The following is a 26,155-nucleotide window of genomic DNA, read 5'->3' as shown; positions in this document are numbered from 1 at the left end:
GAAGCCGCGCTGTTGTTTACTGATGACGTTGGGGCTGAAGCCGTGGAGCGATTTGGCTAACATTGGTTGACAGGATGATAATGTTATAATAAACATCGAATTCACGGTATAGCAACAGGAGACACGCGTGAGTGAAGTAAGCAATGGCTTCTCTATATTTACTTGTGGCTATACGTTTTCTGAAGCCAAACGAAGTTAGCAGGACTTCTTCTGAGCAGTTAGCTTAGCTTCCCTGCGTTAATGTGTATCACTAGACCGACAGGAGAGCTAACTAGCTACTCCGCACAAGTTACATTTCTTACAACGTAGCACGACTCTCCTTCATGTATTCCTTACGTTACATTTAGTTCCATTGTAAGTCGTTTAGATTTGAGTTTCTAACGACTGCTGACCTTTCTTTTATAGTCGATCGCATAAAAAATGAATTCATATGAGCAAGCTGGCTTATTCAAGCACTGATGGCAATTAATATGTACCTTTTTTTAAATTTGGCCACTGACATTTATAAGTAAAGTCAGCAGTGAACAAAAAACCTGCAGCTCATGTGTACAGAATTCCCATTATTGTTCTGCTTAGCGTAAATAGGCTATCACCTATAAAAGACCCAATGTGTAACATAAACTAATAAAAGACAGAGCAACAGTCATGGCATGCAGAAAAAAGTAATATGCTTTATAACAAGTGGCTCTCCTGCTGCCCTTCACATGTTGTCTGTAAAATATACATGGTATTGTTTGTTTTGTTCTGCACTATGCTTCTCAGTATATTTGTCTCTTTAACCTCCTGGCATTTTGCGTTAATTTTTATGACTTGTTTCACCTGCCATGTTAGTATCCGGGTAAGTGAGGCCACACCCGTTTGTTCGTTGTTGTTTTTTTTTTAACTAACCCTGACAAACACCTAGATTTGTTTTAAACATGTTGAATTTTTAATACATTTGGCCACTGCAATAAAGGATTTTTAACATGTCTGTCCTTTGCAGTCATTTATTTATTCAGGATTGCTTCTATTTATCACTTTTGGACTTGTGGTTGTAGCACAGGTTTGAATAATTGACTCAGTGGAAGAGCTTACTTGGAATTCTAATGGAAGTGAGCCATTGTTAAAATTATGAATCTCACCAGTGCTTTTCCTACTTTGACATGCCCCTTTCCTCTATAAAAAGGGACTAAACCAAGACCATGAAATCAAAGTTGCTAAGTTGAATTCAGCTGTCATATATTCATTATTTATAGTAGTGTTTTCTTTCTTTCAGAGAGATTTCAAAAGTTACAGAGCTAAAGCCTTAAATGCACAGTCTCGATTTCTCTTGGGCCAAGGAACAATGACAACATTATTAATATTTTTTTCCATTTTATTAATTTTTTTATTTCTTTTATTTGCCCTACTTTTATGTTTGTTTATTAGTTTTTTTTTTCTGTCCTCACAATATGGAAAGCGTTCTTGGGTACCTAGAAAGGCGCTATAGAAATAGAAATTATTATTATTATTAATAATAGTAATAATAATAATAATAATAATAATAAGAAGAAGCTTATTTTCAAATTGATATTTTGACCTGTTATTACAAGTCTTACTTTACATAATTTCATTAATTGTGGCTCCATTCAATATGAGCCTTTTCAGTGAGCTGACATGCACAAAACTGTTGTCTAGTTTAAACAAGCAGCAGTATCTGAAAATGAAATATTTTGGAATATTAAGGCAATTGAAGTGTCAGAATCAGAATCCAGTTTATTGCCAGGTACGTTTACACATACAAGGAATTTGCTTTGGTGTCTGGTGGTGTGAACATAAAGAAAATAAGTTGTAAAAGTAGGTCAAAAATATAAAGATAGTAAAGTATTTACACCACCTTTACATTTAAATATACAAAGCACTTTAAAAGCTTAAAACTAAAACACTTAAAACAATATATGGCAAAGTGCAATGTATTATATTTTAAAGTGGAGGGCTGTGCAGACGTGTGCAAAATGTGCAGTATGTATGTGTTATGTACAAATAGACAGTGTTGAATGACAAATGTTTTGTTCAATGTGTGATGCATTTTCAGGGCAAGGACAAGATGTTGGAGTCCTATGTTACACCACTCCTGATGAGCTATGTGAACAAGTATATTAAGAATCTAAAGCCATCTGACCTGCAGCTGTCTCTCTGGGGTGGAGATGTGGTGCTCAGCAAGTTGGACCTGAAGCTGGATGTGCTGGAACAGGTACTGTATATCCTCTGCACTCTTTAACTATTTGAAGACAAGACTTATTAGGATGACAGAGGTTCTATTTTCTCAGTTATATGATGGTTTATTTGCTTGAATGTCATTACGTTCTGACCAAATATAGATATGAGTGAGGGCTCAGTGTAGCTTGTGGGAGAAATGTTTTCATGTCTATACATACTAGCTGGTCCATATTGCTTCAGCCACACAGATTCTCAGATTACCATAATGTCTTGATGTATTAATGATAATACACTTTCTAATACTAATGTCTCTTTCCTGTATATTTTAATAGAAACAATTTACTGCAAAGCATGTAAGGCTTTTGCTCATATGATATATCATTCATATTATATAATTTTTCTAGCAATTTTTGCAGTTGATTGTCTATGGCTTTAGTTTATTAAAGGGGCCCTGTTATGCTCTTTTTCATTCATATCAGTATGTAGTGTCTCTACTTGGACTTGTCTCCATGCTTTAATGTTCCAAAAGCTCTTTATGTTTCTCATGTGCTGCAGCACCTCTTTTCACCCTCCGTCTGAAACCAGAGCCCAGTCTGCTCTGATTGGTTAGCTGGCCGGCTCTGTTGTTAGCGTACAATGTGTTGTAAATGCTAGTGTATAGAAGCGTGAGTGTAACATAGTGATGCCATTATGTTACTGAAGTAAACAAAGGTGTCTGGAGGCACTTCAGGCAGATGGGGGGGGGGGGGTTGTTAGAGAGACTCTTTCTGGAAGGAACACAGGGATTTGTAGGAGTTTGATAGATTTCCTGCAGTTTTATCTTTGACCCAGTTTCTTTTTTTATACTTGTAATGTCTGGATTAAATCAATCTGCCATGAGTTCAAGTAAAATGTTTTATTTTGAGTGGGTTTTGACTGCTTCTGAAAAGCAATACCTAACCCAACAGAGATGGTGATGAAGGTTCTCATTGGAAGCAGCAAGACCACTGAATTGTGTTAGGGTTTTGGTATGTAATGCTTTGGCGAATCCTTGGCCAATATCCTCCGTTTTCCATTGTTCTACTGTCTTTCATTTGGACAGTACCATTTTTAAAATGTAAAGACCCTCTCTCTATTATGAAGAGAAGAGAAGAACATTTTTAGTGAAACATTGTGGGACTTATTTCAGCAGACATACTTTACATTGGAGGCATGTGAAGCTTGTGTAGGCAGTCTGGTTCAATATGCAATATGTAACTCTTGTTTTACTATCCTTTCCTCTTAAAATATTAGCTTGAAAGAATTGTTTAGAAATTGGATGGATGAAGGATCCAAATGTTCTTGAAGCCTCAGCAGTCATCTAACCACATGTCTTTACAATGTTGTCTGCATGGCAGACATAATTCTATGGTAAATATTATTCCAACTACAGTTTAATAGCTATCTGTTGCTTTTTTTTAATGTCTTTGCATACTAATAGGAGTTGAAGTTGCCCTTTACATTCATGAGTGGTCATATCCATGAGCTGCGTATCCACGTACCGTGGACCAAGCTGGGCTCGGAGCCTGTGGTCATTACCATCAACACCATGGAGTGCATCCTGAAGCTGAGAGATGGAGCTCAGGTCAGTGGTTTATCTTTCCTCCCACTATACGACCGTAGCAGGACTGACCAGATCTTCTCCTGATTTACCAACCCTAACTATTTTCATGCCTATAGGCTAGGCTTTCTCTTTGCATTCGCTCTCTTTGCTTCAAAAGGTTTTTGCACTGCCTTTGTTTTAAATAAACATACTTAGCAGACTGTTCCAGCTGGTTTATTTGCCTTTTCCCACTAAGCCCTATCCACATTAATGATATTAATGTTTCTCAAATCTCATGAAAATATTTTGTAAACATTTTGTTAAAAGCAACAGTACAGAACTGTCGCTGTATTGATTTTAAGGTATTAGATAAAACATATTGTGATATTTGATGTTTTCTATATTGCTGAACCCCCATAAGTTGTTTATTGAAAAAACAAGTTCACAAGTATGGTGTTTACTATTTTTAACTTCAGGTTGTTTGCTATATTAACCACTTCTGGCCTCTACTAGTTTAATTTGACAGTCCCATTGCTTGTGCTACTCAGTATTTCATGCCGATTTGGTGCTTAAGCAAGGTGTGTCCATTTGTACCAGACAACCTGTCTTATCTGGGGAGAAAAATGGAAAGCTTGCACAGAATCCAGAATTAAGAAATCACTAATGCAAATGATGAAACTTTAAAAAAAATGATGACTTGGATTGTAATCTACATTTTCAAAAGCTTTTGGAAAAAACCCACACACATTTGGGCTTAAACAATAGACTACAATGTCTACAGTGTGTATTTTTCAGAATTTGGGGTGAAAGCATGTTGTCATTCATGCTACCAGAATGAACTATTTGCAAATGCTCTTGCAAAAAATGCATCTGCCTTTATCTTTTAAACAGATTCCAGCGTACAACCTTTATTAACTGTGGTTTTCCCAACATTTTCTTTTCATTTTACAATTGTTCGTTCTCCTTTACCAAAAAGGACGTTCCTTCAGGAAAGCACACACTTTCACAAACCACGTCAATCTCTTAAAAAGAGGGACAGCTCGTTTAACCACAAATATTTAAAAAATACTTAAACTGAGAGGTGACTACTAAATTTGACCAGTGCTATTAACTACTTTGCTCTTTCCCCTTTTTTGCTTATCATCGGTTTTATTTAGTCTCCAACCATTGAGTAGTGCTTTTCAATAACAAGATTTAGGACATTCATAAACAATTCAAGATTATTTCACTACTCTGTCAAATTAGGCTAATTAAAGGTGCCCTTTTGGTATTTTACCCCAATTTATAGTACTATAGAATTTATTTTGATTAAAAGTCCCCAATTATACTATATTTGAACAATATATTGTAGGGCCATATCTATACAAAACATGTCTGAAGTGTTTTGCTCAAAATACCAAACAGATCCCCCATTGTAGCATGCCTCATCCCCCTCTATTTCAGCCCTGTTCCTGAAGTGCTGATTCTGTGACTGTAGATTTAAATGAACTAGCTGCTGCTGGCCACGCCCCTTTGCAGCGTCATGAGCTCTCTGAAGAGAGTTTTCTACCGGGAGAAACTCAGCTAAACGCTGCCGTGATTAAACGCCATGTTATGTTCCAAACCACATCCAGCATTATTTCTGAAACAGTATCAAACGCTCAAACGTTTCTCTCTCGCGGGTTTACCACAAGGACAGAACCTTTGATATTACACATAGTCTCTCCAGCACAGCGTTAGCTCTGAGTGTTAGCGCTGCTTACTAATGTAAACATAGACGCATTTATCTGATGAAGCACATAGCTTGTTCTTTCTTCAGTGTTTAAAGCTAGAACGACATTATATATATTATATATATAAGAACTTTACTCTAAGTCCCTCCTGATGAACACACAGACACACAGCTGGGGGGGGAATTCAGCTCGCCGACTGTATATGGGAGACGATAGGTTGGGACGTGTCACGTGGGTGGGACGTTGCCAGGAGTTCAATGTAAAGCCAGCCCACATTTCGGTTATAACCGCAGCAAATCTCGATCAGCTCGTTTGTACCCCCGTTTTTAGAGATGTGGGTAAAGAGGAAAAGAGAGAGGGTTGTATTTTCTGACACTTTGTGAGTCTTCTTACACACAGGGGACCCATATTTATGTACAAACACTCAAAAAGTGCATTTTGCATTATAGGGGACCTTTAAGTCCTTGTTGTGTGTCTCATGCAGCCATAGGCGGCGCCAGGGTAGCCCAGCCAAGAATTGTGTTAGCCCTACCGTTAGCCCTACCATGAAACCAACTAGTATTCAGTGAGTCAAGTCCACCTGAGGGAAATTAAACAACACGAAGCGAGACCAAGTTGATATAGATTTCAAATAAATAATTTATTAATTAAAATATAAGTCAGTAGATGTTTGCCAGCTGCGAACACGACTCGTCTTGCTTGGGGTGAAGTCTTCCCGCCGTACTGTTATCATCCATTCGGCTCTCACCGACACATCCACTGGAAAGCTATGGAAGCTTATAGTACTATTGTACCTCAACCAATTCGTACAAAGTGGTACACAGCAATGGAGTGCAGTCTTTTTTAAACGTTGATACGCCAACCGCCTCTCTTTCACCCGAAATCACTCATATTTAAACTTTGTCAATCAAATTCCACAACAACACAACCTACCGGAAGTAGTCGAGCGCACACTCAACACGCGGAAGTTAACCGGAAGTTCTATTGTGCTCGTAGCCTATTAAGCTCAGGTCAAACTTTATCATGGATACATTTGTTTTTAAACGTCGTCGGACGGAACAACAGATGGCGGTGGCGGGTGTGTTGGATAAGGACACACCTTTAACACCTGCAGGGGAAGACGACCACTCCGGTCCCGCGTCTTCCATGTGCCAGGCTCGGCCGGACGAAGATGAGCAAAAAGAAGAGGAGATGGAGCAGGGGATGGAGCAGCAGCAGGAGCAGGAGGAACAGGACGAGGAAAGGGGCTGGCATGGCCAGCCACAGCCAACCACTGTCCAGCATCTTTCAATGCTGCCTGGTTTGGCACATACAGCTGGTTTGAATATTCGGTTGAGATGGACGCAACTTTCTGCTTCGCCTGCCGACATGTTTTGGATAGTGGTGGTGCTCTTCCTTGCTGCGGTCTTGTTGCCTAATTAGCATACTTAATTTGTTGGAGATGTGTTTTGACTCTTGGCTGTTGTGTTGTAGACTATATATGGCTTTAAGACAACGTAACTAATAACTATACCGTCTCTCTCTCTCTCTCTCTCTCTCTCTCTGTCTGTCTGTCTGTCTGTCTGTCTGTCTGTCTGTCTGTCTGTCTGTCTGTCTGTCTGTCTGTCTGTCTGTCTGTCTGTCTGTCTGTCTGTCTGTCTGTCTGTCGTGTGTGTGTGTGTGTGTGTGTGTGTGTGTGTGTGTGTGTGTGTGTGTGTGTGTGTGTGTGTGTGTGTGCGCGTGTGCGTGTTTCTAGCTGTGGGAGGGTGTTGTTTTATTGAATAAATATTCACATTGAAATTATGGCATTGATATGAGCCCCACCGCAGTATGGGTTAGCCCCACCGTAGTTGAACCAGAAAAAAATACTCTGCTGCCGCCACTGCATGCAGCAATGCACCCTCAAAGGCAAGGAAGAAAAAAGACAACTGCAAATTGAAGCTAGACATTTTTTGAATGGTGATTGATGCCAATTTGAAACTTTTAAGATAATTTAACTTGCAAGTTTTTAAGAACAGTTGCCTTTTTTCTTTCTGATTTTTTCTTACATAGAATGTAACACGTTTTTTGTTTACAAAAAAAATCCCCTTTATGCATCAAGATTGAGAAGTTGTCTTTGTCAAATATAATCAGGAAATGTTATTCCAAGAAATATGTTTATATTGTTGTATTTAGTTTAGTTATAATTACTTAAACCTTTTAGGTGTGGTATATGGAGGCCATTTCCTAAAATGTATTTTTGCCTGGTCCTACCTTGCCACCCATACAGTTTTGAAAATGAAAGTGTAGCTCAATGCTGGGTAGTTATGGGAAGGTTGAAGTTTCGAAGCCAGATGTCCCAGAAGAAACACATTTCGAGGGAAGTCAATTACAGCTAATTATATAGACTGCGGCAAAAAAGATTTGTAACACATGAGCTTGAGCTGCCCAGAGCTAATGGCGAATATCATACTATGCCGGTGGCTACTGCTCATGCGATCAGGTTTCAGTTTGATGGAAATTTAAATGTGTTCTTTTATGCATCATACACAGCTCAAGGTGATTTACCAGAACCGGTACTGTTATATTCTCAAAACAACAGTTTGTTACAGATGTTTTGTAAAAGGCTCCCAGTCAAGAAAACATTTGTGGGAATTGCCAACGACATTTGGACAAATTATTCAGTGGTATGAGACATCATTTGGAGCAAAGCCAGACTAACAGCAGAAGTCCTTCTAGCATGTGGAATTTAAATGAGCCACTACGCTGCCTTCCTAAATGAGTAGCTGGCAGGATGCTGACTACTGTGTTCCTAAGTCAAGAAAATGCAGCCAGTTTACTTAGATTCTTTAGATTTGTTTAGTAACTTGTATTATATTTATTTGATCTTTATTAAACCTGTTACAAAGTTGTTAGTCAGCAATATTTGCCATTTTATCTCTGTAGTTGCACATTCCTACATTGAATTTCCTTGATTGAAGGAAAAGGTTTGAAGGCCTTTACAATATTGCGACCAAAAAGAGATGATATTTCTCTGGAGATTAGCCACCCTTCTCAAATGCATTTCAAGGTCCAATTCTAATCGATGGAAGAAGGGATGCAAGGAGTTTGGCATAGGTGTATGAACATCTGTACATTGACAGTTCTTCCTGAAGCCTTCAAGTCATTTGGTTGATGGCCCACAATTTGTAAAGTGTATGCACAATATTACAATTTAAATCTCATAGAGACAGAAACTTTGTGGTGGGGCTCATGCAACTCAAGTGTGGAAATGATGAATAATATCATTATTATAGTTGGTTTCATAATTACCATTGAAGCCTGAGCGCTGGCCTTTTAAAAAATCCTATTTAAAAAAAAAAGTTCATTAGTGATTGTTCAATTTGACCAGAATTATTTGGACCTTTTTAATGTTTGTGTTTCACCCTGAGAGGAACTACTTTATATTAGGGATATTGAGATTGCTCAGTAGTGCCCATCTGTAAAGAACCAAAATCAGATCAGAGTTATATTTTCAAATTACAGCTTAAAATAAGCCGTAATGAGCACTTAATGTGCAGAAAGTGAAGTAATAGAGACAATTATTTCACATACAAGAGTGAATTAAAAAACAAAATACAAAAGTTGTTATCTGTGAGGTTTTGTGTCCTTAATTCACATGGTGCTCTGAAACAAGCTTAGAAATCTTCTATGATTGGAGCTTTACTAAAGCTGTGGGCATTATTTAATGATTACACTGTACGCACGTCCTGGGTTTTCAAATCAGGACCACTTTTGTTTAGTTTTCAGATTTATTGTAGATGCCTACATTTTTCTTTTCCGTTTCAGTTTTTTTGTCCAAAATGTAAATCGTTTAAATTTAAAATTTGAAAATGTAAATATGAAATAAGTCTAAGCTCTGGTCTATGCCTATATTGTATGTAACAGGAGATTGCGCATAGGGATAAAAGGTTTATCAACAGTAATCAACTTTAACCTCTTTATACTTGTCTAAAGTCACACTCAATGTGGCCTGTTGAGTTACTTGAAATAAATGAATTGTTTGATCTAAGGTGGTTCTAAATCAAAACGCAATCAAATAATGTTAAAAGCTGCACAGGTAAAAACTATGTTTTAAAATAACTCATTTATGTCATGTTGCAGAACTATGTGCACACTTATTTTTCTTGCTATCTTGGCAAACTGCTCCATATGTTGAAGATGAGGTGTGATCACCAAAGACAGAAAGAGACTGGCTGGACAGCACATACACTGGATCATTACATTCTCTGGCACTCTTTATTTTTTACGAGACAAAGATAAGGGCTGGGGTTTACCAAAGAGAGACGTTTTGGTTTTGGCTCAGCTCTCTGCTTGATCTGGGACTTTTATGGGTGCTGAGAGCATTTGCCACTGATGTGTTCTGATTCAAGATGATTTGGGGAGGTTCCTCTGAGACTTGTTGGTTTGGCATATGTTCCAACTAGGCCCCTTCTTCTGTTAGATTCTTTCCAAACAATTTTTAGGGCTCTTTGCCACCAGACGTCATTGCTCCTAAGTAATGGGTAATATATGTGAATTAGGGAACCCCCTATTGAAGACTCGTTGAAACCCCCAGGTCATTATTCTCTTGTTTAATTTGCTCAAATCTACCACCTTAGACAATAATTTATGCATTTAACACAATACTTTTTAGTTTCAAACAATCAATTACACACAGATTTGAAAACATTTTGACCTTTAACATTTTTTTTCTTTTCTAAAATGACAATTAAAAACACTAAGACTTTATACTGTACTACACTCCTGAACAAAATCTTAAAACCAGGGGAAAAACTACAAGAATTCGCATTTTTCAATGGTGGATTGTAAAAAGGTTTGTGTAGATACTTCAAAATGCAAAAAGAAGGAACAGGAGCAAGAGATCAAAAATAGAGAGTAGGCAATTTATTGAGAACTGCATTTAAACTCAAACAGGCTGTTCATCAGCTGACCAAAGGTTTAACACCTCAGCATTAAAAAGTCAAAATCTTCGCAAAAATCTGGCTTTCATGTCATTTTTATTTAGGCATCCACACTGTCATGACCTCTTGAAGGCAAGGCAGAAAGGCAGACAGACAGACAAGGCTTTCTTTGAACATGGCAGGATTGTTGAGCTGCAGAAAAAAGGCCTCTCGCCACGCGCCATCACTGCCAAGGTGGGAAGCAGTAAGACGGTCATTTTACATTTCTTAAAAGATCCTGAGGGTTACGGGACAAAAGGGCAAGTGGTAGAGCCAAAAATGTTTTACCTGTGCTGAGCCGGAGGATCCTATGGGGCTGTAAGTATGGACACAGGCCAATCCTCGACCCAAATGAAGGCCGTTACGGATGCTGACTGCAGTCCAATCACCATAAAGGCCACGTCTCCTCCCACGCAACAAAACATGGGACATTGAAAGGTGGAAGAAAGTTTTGTTCTCTGACGAGAACAAATTTAACCTGGATGATTCTGATGGCTTCCACCGTTACTGGCATGACAAGGAGAACCCACTGGAGATGTTTTCTACACGGTACTGTTGAGGAGATCTTGATCTAGGGTGCTTTTTCTTTCAATGGCACAATAGAGCTTCAGATTGTGCAGGGTCGTCAAATGTGGAGATGTTGCAGCAGGCCTCCCTCTTGACTGAGGGCCCTCGTCTGCGGTGATGGCTGGGTCTTTCAACAGGACAACACCCGCCTGAAGAGGGACTTCTTCCAGGACAATAACGTTACCCCTGGCACCAGTGTGTTCCCCTGATCTTTATCCCATAGAGAACGTTAGGGGATGGATGGCAATGGAAGTTTACAAACACGGATGTCAGTTCCAGACCGTGGATGCCCTTCGTGAAGCCATCCTCACCACATGGAGCAACGTTCCCACCAGCCTCCTGGAAACACCAGCAAAAACAACAACAAAAATGGGCTACTGAGTTCATTTTGACACTTTAAGTGACACCAAAAGTATCACTTTTTGGGGGGGCTATGGTGTTAAACTTCTGATCAGCTGATGAACAGTCTGTTGGAATTTAAATTCAGTTTTCAATAAATTGCCTACTCTTTATTTTTGGTCTCTCTTGGTTTCTAACAACCTGGTTACGATCCACCATTGCAAAATGTTAATTCTTGTCATTTTTTCTCCAGTCTTAAGAATAAGTTCAGGAGTGTATGTGTCATCAAATAAAACATTAAAATGCAATCGAAGTACCTTCACTGTCAGCCTACATAGTGAACAGTCTCCCCTGATAGAATGTGCCCTATGTCTTTGTGTCTGTGCAACTCATCTTTTACAAGTCAGGAAACGCAAAGAAAAAAGTTAAATAAGTAAAAAACAGCCCGTGGAAGTTTGCAATCAGATAGCACAACTGGATAATCTCTATCCCAATGCCATCCGGAAATCTTGCCTTTGATTCTGAAGGCTCGCATGGAGCAAATGGCTTACAGAGATTGCACCATAAATCCGTCTGATCATCAGCTCAGCAGGGCCCTTTCTTCAGGACTCAGGAGACAGAGAGTGCAGAAATGGAGCTTTGGAGAATCTATTTTTCTTGAATCCAGTAGCAGTAACAAAACCCATCTCTGACTGTAGATAATAAAAAGATGGAGTAATGATGGAAGTTAGAGCAAGTGTTCTAATGAAAGAGAAAGAGAACTGTAAAGGGACAGAAAATTGAACCTCAGAGCATATGTTGGGATTGTTAGGAAAGGATTTAAGTACGTAGGACCCTATATATGTGTATATACCTTTTCAGAATAATGCCAGTATTTCTATGACTATGAAGATAAAACCCTTTGTTTTTAAAGGTTATCAGGCCTATATCTAAACTCATCCTGAAAGCCCGCATCAATTGTTTGTTTTATGACCTAGCTAAATCTTTATATAGTTGGGATGTGCATATATTGAATAAACAAGCAAATGTTATCAACATTTTGTCTTATATTGGCCAAATTTGGATATATTTCTCTGATCATATTTCTATAATGCTTTAATATTATTAATCCCATGGCAAATTGGTCTCAGGTAAGGGGCCAGACTAAGATGTGTTCAAAAGACCTCATGAAAAACACACTTGAAAGCGAGGATACCCGGCCCGGTGGAAGCCCGGGGTCCCTTTTTGGAGCCAGGCCCGGGGGGGAGACGGAGCTCGTGCGGGAAGTGGAGCGTTACCAGTTGGATCTGGTGGGGCTCACCTCAACGCACAGCGTTGGCTCTGGAACCTTACTTCTTGATAGGGGTTGGACTCTATTCTTCTCCGGAATTGCCCAAGGTGTGAGGCGCCGAGTGGGTGTGGGGATACTCACAAGCCCCCGGTTGAGTGCCACTTTGTTGGAGTTTACCCCAGTGGACGAGAGGGTCACTTCCCTACGCCTGCGGGTTATGGGGGGGGGAAAACTCTGACTGTTGTGTGTGCTTATGCACCAAACAGCAGTTCAGAGTATTCGGCCTTCTTGGTGACCCTGAAAGAAGTCCTGTATGGGGCTCCTGAAGGGGAGTCCTTAGTCTTGCTGGGAGACTTCATCGCACACATTGGCAATGATGGAGACACTTGGAGGGGCGTAATTGGGAGGAACGGCCCCCCTGATCTGAACCGGAGTGGTGGTTTGTTACTGGACTTCTGTGCTAATCATGGATTGGCCATAACAAACACCATGTTCGAACATAAGGATGCTCATAAGTGTACGTGGTACCAGAGCACCCTAGGCAGAAGGTCCATGATCGATTTTGTTATCGTATCGTCGGACCTGAGGCCGCATGTTTTGGACACTCGGGTGAACAGAGGGGCGGAGTTGTCAACTGATCACCATCTGGTTGTGAGTTGGGTCGAGTGGCGGGGGAAGCCTCTGGACAGACCTGGTAACCTCAAACGTGTAGTGTGGGTGAACTGGGAACGTCTGGAGGAATCCCAAGTCCAGGAGGCCTTCAACTCACACCTCCGGCGGAGCTTTTCAGGCATCCCTGTGGAGGCTGGGGACATTGAACCAGAGTGGGCGGTGTTCAAAGCCTCCATTGCCGAAGCTGTGGCAGGGAGCTGTGGTCTCAAGGTCTTAGGTGCCTCAAGGGGCGGTAACCCTTGAACATCCTGGTGGACACCGGTGGTCAGGGAAGCCGTCAGACTGAAGAAGGAGGCCTTTGTTATCCCTGGGTACTCCTGAGGATATGTTATCCCTGGGTACTCTTGACGGAGTTGCAAGGTATCAACAGGCCCGAAGGGCAGCCACCTCAGCCGTGGCCGAGGCATAGGCAGCGGGTGTGGGAGAAGTTCGGAGAACCCATGGAGAAGGACTTTCGGTCGGCACCAAAGTTGTTCTGGAAAACCGTCCGACACCTCAGGAGGGGGAAGCAGGGAACCATCTAAGCTGTGTACAGTAAGGATGGGACGCTGTTGACCTCAACTGATATAGATATAGAATCGGAGGATGAAACCCTCCTTATTAGTCACATACATGCACACAGCATTAACCCATCCTAGTACTAGGAGCAGTGGGCAGCTATTTTGCAGCGCCCGGGAGCAATGGGGAGGGGGAATTGGAGGTGTCCAGTGCCTTGCTCAAGGGCACCACAGCAGGGCCTAGGAGGTGAACTGGGACCTCTCCAAGTAGCAGTCCACTTTCCATATTTCAATGAGCCACTGCTGGACAACTTAACAACGGTGGAACGAGCACTTTGAAGAACTCCTGAACCCGACAACTCCGCCCTCTATGTTAGAGGCGGAGCTGGAGTATGAAGGGGGATAAACTCCAATCTCACGGAGGAAAGTCACTGAGATAGTTAAACAGCTCCACAGTGGCAAAACCTGGGGGGGGGGATGAGATCCGCCCAGAAATGCTGAAGGCTCTGGGTGTTGAGGGACAGTCATGGTTGACACGTCTCATCAACATTGCGTGGAAGTCGGAAACAGTACCAAAGGAGTGGCAGACCGGGGTGGTGGTTCCCCTTTTTAAAAGGGGGGATCAGAGGGTGTGTGCCAATTACAGAGGCATCACATTACTCAGCCTCCCCGGGAAAGTTTACTCTAAGGTGCTGGAAAGGAGGGTTCGGCCGATTGTCGAACCTCAGATTGAGGAGGAACAATGCGGATTTCGTCCTGGTCGTGGAGCGATGGACCAGCTTTTTCCTGGAGGAGGCCTGGGAGTACGCTCATCCGGTCTACATGTGCTTTGTGGATTTGGAGAAGGCGAATGACTGGGTTCCCAGGGAGATACTGTGGGAGGTGCTGCGGGAGTTTGGGGTCAGGGGGTCTCTACTCAGGGCCATCCAATCTCTGTACTCCCAAAGCGAGAGCTGTGTCCGGGTCCTCGGTAGTACGTCGGACCGATTTCCGGTGAGGGTTGGCCTCCGCCAGGGCTGCGCTTTGTCACCAATCCTGTTTGTGATATTCATGGACAGGATTTCGAGGCGTAGTCGTGGGGGAGGGGGTCTGCAGTTTGGTGGGCTAAGGATTGCACCACTGCTTTTTGCAGATAATGTGGTCCTAATGGCTTCATTGGTCTGTGACCTTCAGCACTCACTGGATCGGTTTGCGGCCGAGTGTGAAGCGGCTGGGATGAGGATCAGCACCTCCAAATCTGAGGCCATGTTTCTCAGCAGGAAACCGATGGACTGTCCACTCCAGGTAGGGAATGAAGCCTTACCCCAAGTGAAGGAGTTCAAGTATCTCGGGGTCTTGTTCTCGAGTGAGGGAACAATGGAGCGTGAGATGGGCCGGAGAATCTGAGCAGCGGGAGTGGTACTGTAGTCGCTTTACCGCACCATTGTGACGAAAAGAGAGTCAGAAGGCAAAGCTCTCTGTCTACCGGCCATTTTCGTTCCTACCCTCACCTATGGTCATGAAGGATGGGTCATGACTGAAAGAACGAGATTGCGGATACAAGCGGCCGAAATGGGATTTCTCCGCAGGGTGGCTGGCATCTCCCTTAGGGATAAGGTGAGAAGTTCATTCATCCGGGAGGGAGACGGAGTAGAACCGCTGCTCCTTCGCGTTGAAAGGAGCCAGTTGAGGTGGTTCGGGCACCTAGTGAGGATGCCGCCTGGGCGCCTGCCTAGGGAGGTGTTCCAGGCATGTCCCGCTGGGAGAGACCGAGGGGTAGACCTAGGACCAGGTGGAGGGATTATATCTCTTTGCTGACCTGGGAGCGCCTTGGAATCCCCCAGTCAGAGCTGGTTGATGTGGCCAGGGAAAGAGAAGTTTGGGGCTCTCTGCTGGAGCTGTTACCTCCGCAACCCTGACAGAAAAGCAGGAGAAGATGGATGGATGGATAACTGCCCTTTATTCAATTTCTCAACAACAAGGGACACTTGTTCCTGGTTTCTGTTTGGAATTCCAATCTTATTTAAAGCATCATCTGCAGAATGCAAAGTGTGTCATTCCAGCAGAAGTCTTTGCCGTCATGCAGCCACCATGGCCCGTGAGTCAGCAAATGCTACAAACCCCACAGCGTTTCATCCTTTTTTCTTTAAGGTTTAATGGAGTTTTGGGTTCTTGGCGGGATAAAGTAACTTGAGCTCCTCAGACGGTCTTCTGACACAGGAAAGCTGTTGGTGGGGTGAGGGTAATTAAACCAAAAAGCTTTCTGCATCCAGTGAGTCAAGTGATGATCAATACACTTTGGGCAGGATGCTGCCGATCCACTACTTAATCCCTGCTCTCAGGCCATCCGGAGTACAGCAGTCCCTCTATGGAGCTAATTACTTGCTGGATGCTCCTGGTTGTATTGTGGTCTTGGAAACGATTACCTTGCAATTAAGGCTAATGTTTGCTTTATTAGTGCTTTCTTCTGTCAGCAATTCAGAACACCACATGCTTTGTGGTCTTGAATCTTTACAGACACTATAAGAAGAGAAGGCATTCAATTAGGGAGTTGGCATCCATTAGTTGAAATATAGTATATTATTTCTTGAGCCATATGTAATGTTACACAACAGGTTTTCATTTTATTTAATTGTGTTAGTGAGGTGCTGCACAGACCAAATAAACCAGGTTGGTTCATTTCTCACTATATTCTTGTCATGTTCTTGCTCTAACAACATGTATAGAGGAATGGACTTTATTTTATTTTGAGAGAGACTGAAAGTGACAAAAAGGAGTAACTCAATTCCTTTGTATATAAATGTTCAGTGGAGAAAGGTTAGCTTGTATGACTCCATGTTGGACAAACTGTGGGTGGTCTATGTTTTATGCCTCACGGTGAGTGCATGCTCCATTTAGATGACCTTCACCACTTTTAGATATAAATACATTCCGTCTTATCATAGAAAGGATGACACCATCCAAACCCTTTTTTATTTTAATATTTACAAATAACACGGGACGCACTGCATTTTATTCCAAAGAAACTGAGCAACTGAGAAATTGTTAACATGTCATTGTCTGGCCACATTTTACCATTTGAAAAAGAAAACAGACCTACAACATTGTAAGCAACATGATAACATGGTACATTAACCATATTGCCAAATGACTGACACGATAGGAATTAGCATGCTCTCATGGAATTGTTATGTGCTCCTAATCTTTTATAAAAAACTAATATTCAGCTGAAACAGAACAGAGAGGAGTTTTGACATTATTGCAGAGATATCACAGATATTTGTACCAGGTAAAGTCATGTTAGCATTTCAAAAACACAGGTCTCCTATTATGCTATATTTGGACAATATATTGTAGGGCCATATCAATGCAAAACATGTCTGTGAAGTGGTTTGCTCAAAATACCAAACAGATCCCCCATTGTAGCATGCCTCATCCCCCTCTATCTCAGCGCTGTTCCTGAAATGCTGATTCTGTGACTAGCTTTAAATGAACTAGCTGCTGCTGGCAACGCCCCTTTGGAACGTCATGCAGCATTCTGTCTGAAGAGAGAAGTTTCCAACCGAGAAACTCAGCTAAACGCTGCTGTGATTAAACCCCATATTATGTTCAAACCACATCAAGCATTATTTCTGAAACACTTCTCAGTGTTTACCACTAGAACAGTGACATTATATGTATTACAGACGTGGACGAAATTGTTGGTACCCTTCCGTTAAAGAAAGAAAAACCCACAATGGTCACTGAAATAACTTGAAACTGACAAAAGTAATAATAAATAAAAATGTATTAAAAAATAACAAATGAAAATCAGACATTGCTTTTAAATTGTGGTTCAACAGAATCATTTAAAAAACAAAATAATGAAACTGGCCTAGACAAAAATGATGGTACCCCTAGAAAGACTGAAAATAATTTGACCACAGGGTCAAGTTAAACTAAGGTGTGTCCTGTATTTCCTGTATTTCATCACAGTGTCTTCAGACTTGTAATCAGTCAGTCTGTCTATTTAAAGGATGAAAAGTAGTCACTGTGCTGTTTAGTATCATGGTGTGTACCACACTGAACATGGAGCACAGAAAGCTAAGGAGAGAGTTGTCTCAGGATATTAGAAAGAAAAGTATAGACAAGCATGTTAAAGGCAAAGGCTATAAGACCATTTCCAAGCAGCTTGATGCTCCTGTGACTACAGTTTCACATATTATTCAGAAGTTTAAGGTCCGTGGGACTGTAGCCAACCTCCCTGGACGAGGCCGCAAAGAGGAAAATGTATGACATATTGAAGAGACTGATAATACGAATGGTAACCAAAAAACCCAGAACAACTTCCAAAGAGATTAGAGGTGAACTCCAAGGTCAAGGTACGTCAGTGTCAGATCGCACCATCCGCCGCATTTTGAGCCAAAGTGGACTTAATGGAAGACGACCGGGGAGGACACCACTGTTGAAAGAAAATCATAAAAAAGCGAGACTGCAATTTGCCACAATGCATGTTGACAAGCCACAAAGCTTCTGGGAGAATTTCCTTTGGACAGATCAGACAAAACTGGAACTTTTTGGCGAGTCACATCAGCTCTATGTTTACAGACACAAAAATGAAGCATACAAAGAAAAGACCACTATACCTATTATGAAACATAGAGGGGGCTCGGTTATGTTCTGGGGCTGCTTTCCTGCATCTGGGGGATGATAGGTTGGGACGTGACACGTGGGTGGGAAGTTGCCAGGAGTTCAATGTAAAGCCAGCCCAAAGCAAATGTGGATCAGCTCAGTTGTACCCCCGTTTTTAGAGGTGTCTGTAAGGAGGAAAAGAGAGAGTTGTATTTTCTGACACTTTGTGAGTCTCCTTACACACCGGGGACAGATATTTATGAATAAAAGACATTTAAAAAAGTGCATTTTGCATAATTGGTGTGACCTTTATGTTTAAAGTAAGACCTGAGGTTTTACCTTGTGGCTTACTGTTATTGCTTTGCATGCTGGGATTTTTATTACCACTATATAATATAATGTATGATAATGTGTAAAAAATATAACATAATAACAGCTCGAACCAGCCCTGGATAAACAAGGCTAAATCATCTGCTTCTCAGTCCAACCATGCACATATTTGCGAGTTGTTCTATGTCACAGCCACATTTTCAGAAATAGAAGTACCATTGCAAACAAAGACAGACATGGGTATGAAGCAGGTATCACAGATATTACATATTTCAATGTTTATATCCCATTTTAAGATTGTTTGTAATCCAAACTTGACTAGTAAAATGAAAACAATCTTTTTTTATAACACTGATGAAGACAATTTGAGACTTGAGTTTTGACGAGGATTGGGTTGGATCGTTTTCCATCTTTCAAGTAAGATGATGAATGTTGGGAGCACCTCAGTTGCTTTGGAACCCGGTGTATAAATGCTATGCAAACATTTGGCCGGCTGCAGTCAACCTGCATGCTCTAACCTCCTGCAATATGGCTTTGGTATTTCTCAACGTTGACGGAAAGTCCTCTCCCATTTCTCTCAGTGTGATTTATTCTATCTTGCTGGTTTCAGAACATTGATACTCTCAAAGAACACTTAGACCTCTACAGTTCGTGCCTCCCAGCTGCACCTCACATGTGCAATTAAGATGTCAGAGTAGCTTTAGCCACTGCTTGCGCTGTTCTTTGAGGCTGGTGCTTACATTGTTTAAGGGGTGCTTATGTCTTGTATAGTGTGCTTAATATTGTGTATGAAGTAATTGCCAACACTTGTTTGGGTGATGTTTCAGGTTTCGATAGATAAATGGCAGTTCATGTCGAAACCAGTTCCTGACAACTAATTTTCAGCATCTCGACAATACACAACGATCAGCTAAACATTATGACCACCATGTTGTGTAGGTCCCCCTTTTGAAAAACAGCCCTGACCCGTCGAGGCATGGACTCCACTAGACGTTAGCAGCAGATCCTTTAAGACCTGTTAGTTGGGAGGTGGGGACTCCATGGATCCGTCTCGTTCATCCAGCACATCCCACAGATGCTCGATGGATTGAGATCTGGGGAATTTGGAGGCCAAGTCAACACCTTGAACTCCTTGTTGTGTTCCTCAAACCATTCCTGAAGCATCTCTTCAGTGTGGCAGGGAACATTATCCTGCTGAGAGAGGCGACTGCCCTTAGGGAACACCGACTCCATGAAGGGGGTACTTGGTCTGCAATAAGTTAAGGTAGTTGGTACACTGACCGGTCTGCGGCTACGCAGCCCCATACGCAACAAGCTGTGATGCTCTGTGTGTTCTGACAGCTTTCTAACAGAAACAGCACTAACTGTTTCAGCAGTTTGAGCCACAGTAGCTCTTCTGTTGGATCGAACCACACGGGCCGCCTTTCACTCCCTACGCACATTAATGAGCCTTGGCCGCCGGTGACTCTGTCACCAGTTCACAGGTTTTCCTTCCGTGGACCACTTTTGGTAGGTCAGTACCTACCAAAAGTGTGTGTGTGTGTGTGTGTGTGTGTGTGTGTGTGTGTGTGAGAGTGTGTGTGTGAGAGAGAGAGAGAGAGAGTGTTGTATTGTAGCTAACACATTGCAGTTATTAGCATGGGAGGGGGGGGGGGTAGCTGTGCCAGTGTAAGCAGCATGCCTCACATGCTCAGTCTGGGCTTGCGGTTAGCTGATGGAGACATCTGAACGACCAGAGCCTCTCAGATCTAAATCAGGACCAATTTCTCCCTCCTTTCCCATTCTTTTTCTGTGTCTCATTCTCTTTTAGTTTTGCCACCTCCCACTTTCCCTTGGTCTCACTTCTATTTGTCTTCTTTTCTGTCCTGGCTTTTTGATCTCTTACTATCTCTTTGCTCTCCTTCATTCTTTGTACCCTTCTGCTTTATCCATTCACTCTTGAGACTACAGTACTGTGTGTCAGATGCAATGATAGTTAAATAGCAGTTCACCAGTAGAAACAATGTATTTAAACATCAAAAGGTCACTGGGCAACATTTTAGAAATATTATATCAGAACTAGGCACTAGCCTGTCCGAATTAATTGGTTTTAACTTTTAATCAGCTCTTGGGAATAGAACTACTATGACCCAAGATATTCTGTGGAAAACGAACAACATAGGCAATGATGAAAGACCTCTGACCTCAGGCCTACCTCTGCTTTAAAATATTTTACTGTTGACTTGCCTACTGTTGTGGGGAAACATGCAACAATCCTTTCTTTAATTTTTATCAAAGAAACACATTTCATGCAAGAATACTATATTTACAAGATCATTGGAAAATCTTGCACAGCTTAACTGCCGTTAAGACTGCAGGTATAACTTGAACTTTGCTTATATGATGACTCTTGGAATCACATTTAGTATTGGACAGTAATGGCACTGTAGGACATGTCTTAGTCAAAACTTCTGTACAGTGGTAAAAAGGTACGCCCCTAAGCTCAAAAGTGTCTTTTGACAGTCAAGGTAGTTTAACTGTCCGCAGTGTGCAGATTTTACACTGTCCCTTTACTAAAATATTAGTACAACTGCAACCAAGTACCCCCTTTTAGGACAGCTAATGCAATAGCTGTCCTAAAATGTCAAAAAAATGCTTTGACAGACATCCTTCTGTTACTTCCTGTGGGTTATCTTTGTTGTTGTCCTGGGCAAGCAGATAAAAAACACTTTGTACAGTGAAGGTCCTTTTGGAAGTGACCTCCTGCATGATATCACCAGTGTTTTCCTCCCTATTTCCCCCTCTTTAATGAACATGTTATGTTTTGGGTGACTTGTGGATTAAAGGAGGTTGAAACCGTTATACAGCTGTTAGATTGTAACAGTTTGCTGGGATGAAATATGCTTAGGTGCACTTCTTGTATTATAGACATAAGTTACATTCTTCTGGAATGATTCCAAATAAAACCCATGAATCTGTCTATATTCTGTTTTGGATGTGGTAGTTATATAGGTAAGAAGGTTTGAATAAATCACAGATTAAAGATACATCATAACACTGTAAAGACAATAACAAGAGTTATAAAGTAAACTTGAGCTTTTTCAGAAACTAAGTGGCAATAGCACTGATCTTAACCTGACTTTCTTATTTATGAGAGAAACAGCAAATAAATACACCAGTCCAGTAGAAATACTGAAGCACATTGTGTACATCTCAGGACTGCAATATTTCATTGGTGCAGCCATTGCAGTGAAAGTAACCCCCCCCCCCCCCCCCCCCAGTAGCAGATTTTATTACTTGAAGAGGGAAACATGGAGAAAAAGAGACCACATTTCTGTAATGAGCTGTTTTCATTGAGATAATTATTCAGAATGTCACACGATGTGATATTCATCTGGGCTCATTTTGGGGTCTAATCCCTTCAATCTGCCATGCATTCCAGCAGCAAGGCTTTGCTGTGTTTAAATCTTTATATTTACACTGAGAGGTTGATCATGCATTTGCGAATGTAAGGTATTAGTCGTACATTTGTAGTGTAGTTGTTTGCGTGGAACTTTTATGAGTCTTTTTTTTTTATTCTTTTTTATATTTTTTGGGGGCTTTTTGCCTTTAATCGGAGAGGACAGTGGAGAGTGACAGGAAAGTGGGAGAGAGATTCGGGGTGGGTCCCGGAAAGGACCACGGGTCGGGAATCGAACCCGGGTCGCTGGCGTACGGTGCAGGTGCCCCAGCCAGTTGCGCCACGGCCGGGGCCACTTTTATGAGTCTTGTGAAGGATAATCAGAATTAGTCCACAGTTCTGGCAGCAACATTTTTCTAGTGTACCTCGATTTGAGGAGAAAATGAAACCACTGTCTTTAATCATGTTGTAATGGCTTTCTGCATTTGTTACTGTTTCATTAAATACCCATTAGCAGCTAATTTTTAGTTGAGCTGATGGATGTGTTCGAAGCCAAGGGACGTTAAAGAAAAGGTAATTTGAGTCATCTGCGATCAGCTCTGTGCTCCTCAGCTTACATTCCAGTGGGGTTGTCTCGTCATCATAGCTGAAAAACATTTGATATTACTGGAACCATCCCAAGCTGTGACTGTAAGTTTGAAACAGGGAGGCTTTTTTATGTGTCATTCCTCTTGGAGCGAGCTGGAGATCTTTGTTATGGGAACCAGGGTCAGAGCTGTTGAAACAACTTCAAACTGGGACGAGAAGGTCTAGAATAAAGCAACTAAATTAAAGGTAGAAAAAAAGAAGTTAAAATAAATGAAATGTAAGTCAGAAGAAGAAAGGGAGGCCAGGTGAACACAATGTATAAAGAGAAGTTCACATCAAGCTGCATTGTGAGCAGCTTCAAGATGTGAGGTTTGTGTATCATGATAGGAGTTCTTTTTTTGTTTTACTAAAGTTGTAGAAAAATAATCAGGGACCAATCACATGCACGTCGCCTCCCGCAAGTCCCTGGGGTTTTCCATTTTTTCTATTATATGACAAAATGTGTTGTCTGTGAGTGTTTTTCTACAAGGGATGAGGTCGGATTGCTGGATCCTCCCCGGGGATGGTGCTCTGTAGGCTTTGACATGGGGGAAAGGGCCCCTACTTGTCAGACCCAGTGAGTGTGTCTGTGTTTGTGTGTGTATGTGAGTGATTTGGGGGAGGAGGAGGTCTCTGAGATAAGGAACTATCGGGTTTCCTTCATTTATTTTCTCACTCCATAGGTGTTTGCCCTCCACTGCCTGGCCTTCACTCTCCAGGCCTGCTGCTTTGATGTCAGCATGACTGTGCCAGCAACCTGCAGGGGAAAAACAACAATAACAAAGAGTGTGTTTATCCAGCAATGTTCTTCTGCATGCAACCATTAATCTGCTGAAACTGTGTGAAATTGACCAGTTTTGAAAATGTTTGCCTTTCTAAGATGAGTCAGTTGCAGGCATGCCTGGTAGTCAGCTGCTAATCCCTGCCAAAAAAAATGTCTGCGTGTTTAACTGAAATAGAAAAATAGCTTGATGATTTCTGGAGAAAAAAAGATGACATTATATTTTTTTAAGAAATGTGCCTTGTACAATAAAAAAGAAAGCAGTTTTGTTTTAGGCCAACAGATGTCAAGTAAGACCATTAATCTGTTTTCCCCAGACTCAACACTGAGTAATATATATATTATTTAGTAGTATATATAACCTATTTAAAACAATTTATTCAACATCCTGAGAAAAATCTATTTCAAATAATAATTCAGGCTTTGTCCTAAGGTGTCATTACACTACGCTGTTCACCTTTCTGCTTGCCGAGCCCTGAACGGTCCAATTACCCAAACAAAGGTGTAATTCTTCATTGTTTTGCCTATCTAGGCCAATTTACTTAAACATTACATTGCCAATGGCAGTTGAGACTGGACTGGTTTCTGGTGTCGGTGCATTATAGATCATTTGTTTGTACAAGGACAGCTATGACAGCCTCTGCTGAAGGGCTGGAGGCAGAGGCGATGCTTAGCGTATGTGTTGAGCAGCTCAGATGAGGGTCGTCCCTCAAGACCGGCTCAACACACAGCCTCCCCGGCCTGACTGAGCCAGACGTCTACAGGGGGACAAAGGTCAGGCATAACCTTCCTGTGCCCTAACCCTCCATGGGTGCCCACTTACCCTCCTAGTAGGGGGTCACTCTTGCCTGCCACTCACACTGCAGGACCTGCTCCTTTTCTGTGTGCCTCTGTTTCGGTATCGTTGTGCCTAGTCTCTCTCACTCTCGCTGTATCTTCACTTTTCTCAAGCTCACTGCCTCGCTTTCACTTATTGTTATTCCTTTCCACTCACATATTGTCTCTCTTTTCCTTTTTTGCTACTGTCATCTTTGGTCAACAGCTGAGTTGACATGCCTGCAGGGGAATCAACACCCCTTTTCCTGGTCCTTCTGTCTTTCCCTCCACCCTTCCTCCCTGTCCTGTGCCCTGCCGTGGCATTAGGGGGGATCAGTTTACCCGGCAGCAGCTGAGGCCGGCTTCATTTGTCCCAGGACTTTCCTCTGAAAAGGCTTTTTTTTTTTCGCCTCTGGAGTATTACTCAGTGCCCATGATGACATTGAGCACTTAATTGTGCTACTTCCAAATTTGACAGTCTTGTTCTTTAGTTGCGGTATGAGTTGTTGAACTTAATGTACTCTTGGCCTGCTGAGCTAGGCATTCCTTTAGGTATAGATATGAAAGTGCACTGTTCTAAAGTGCTAGAGTAGTATTGTATTGTACACTAAATACCTAAAAACATGTCTCTTTCATTGTCATTTAATAGTAGAACCAATGAATGTGTTTTAATTGTGTATGGTATGTGTGTATCCGGCATATATAGCATGAAAGATGTGACTGGGGTTTTTTTATTTGCCTATTTGGGTATGTGCAAATGAAGTGTGTGTGTGCATGGATAGCCACGTTCATTTGGTTTGCTTAGTGGTTCATTTTTTTATTCAATAGGTGAACCTATGTGACCATAAAATGAAGTTTTTCAGCTTAACTGTATTAAATCATTAGGTAACTGAGTAAACATTTTTAGAATAACTTTCCTAACCCTGGCCAGGATAAATGGTGACTCCTTAGACGCTCTACCACATTTTTCATTTCAAACACTTGTGATTGCCCCCTTTCTTTGTCCAAATGGTCTTACCGTACTCGCCTACGAGCTGCTATTATATACTGTTTCTCTACTTGGTTTTCTTTTTTCCTTTGTTGAAGGCTTATTTGTACTTTGAAAATGAATATGAGGTATTTCTTTAATTTTTAAGTTTAAGGTTTTTTTTATAGAAGTGTTGAACATATTCTAAATGTAATAAATGTTAGTTCTCAGCATGCAACAACTGATATTACACATTTGAAGTCCATAACCCTGGATAATGAACTCTTGATTCACAAGCAATGAACACGTCGCTCCTGAAACTTGGAAACACAATGACCCAGACCCTCTGGAGTTTTAGAAGTCCAGAAAAAGTCAGTCTCTTTTTTTGTAATGTAAAGTTCTCCAAACTCTGTTACTTGATGACATCAGATATGAGAGACTTTGGTTTTGCTTCATGCTATAGGAGAGTGTTTGAATATATTGCTTAGTTGTGTTTTTCTCTCTTTTTGCATTTATACATTTACTAGGCTTAAGTTAAATGGTATCTATCCAAGCAGTAGTTGAGTAAAGGTCACAGGCTGTAAGTCTTGTTTTGTCCCTTTTTCCCTACTGTTTAATTGCACCTAATCTCTAAGTGAAATTGTCTGAGGCATTCTACAAACCACTCAGACAGACAGACAGACAGACAGACAGACAGACAGACACACACACACACACACACACACACACACACACACACACACACACACACACACACACACACACACACACACACACACACACACACACACACACACACACACACACACACACACATCTTAACCTTGCATTCCTGGGCTTCACACTCTTGAGTACAGATGACGTGGGGTTGTGGAGGAGAGACCTTCACCCTTAAGACTAGAGTTTATTTTTAGAGCCCACGGAGATGT

The 26,155-nt window shown here is 41.5% G+C and overlaps 1 protein-coding gene across 6 annotated transcripts in view; it reads left to right on the top strand.

Annotated features, from left to right (window-relative positions):
- Positions 1-26,155, top strand: part of LOC134861661 (intermembrane lipid transfer protein VPS13B-like) — a 325,581-nt gene continuing 299,426 nt past the window's right edge. For 5 of the 6 annotated variants that reach the window (XM_063879048.1, XM_063879049.1, XM_063879046.1 and 2 more), the window contains exons 1-3: positions 15-136; positions 2,054-2,212; positions 3,638-3,781. In XM_063879048.1, the coding sequence (XP_063735118.1) occupies positions 2,066-2,212; positions 3,638-3,781 (291 nt within the window). In that variant the 5' untranslated portion in view covers positions 15-136; positions 2,054-2,065. Of the gene's footprint in view, positions 137-2,053; positions 2,213-3,637; positions 3,782-26,155 lie in introns of all 6 variants that reach the window. The other variant, XM_063879045.1, reaches the window with a different exon arrangement.

The sequence above is a fragment of the Eleginops maclovinus genome, chromosome 3, assembly GCF_036324505.1.
Source record: "Eleginops maclovinus isolate JMC-PN-2008 ecotype Puerto Natales chromosome 3, JC_Emac_rtc_rv5, whole genome shotgun sequence".
NCBI lineage: Eukaryota > Metazoa > Chordata > Actinopteri > Perciformes > Eleginopidae > Eleginops > Eleginops maclovinus.
Note: the sequence above shows the minus strand (reverse complement) of the source record. Positions and strands in the feature narration are given on the sequence as shown.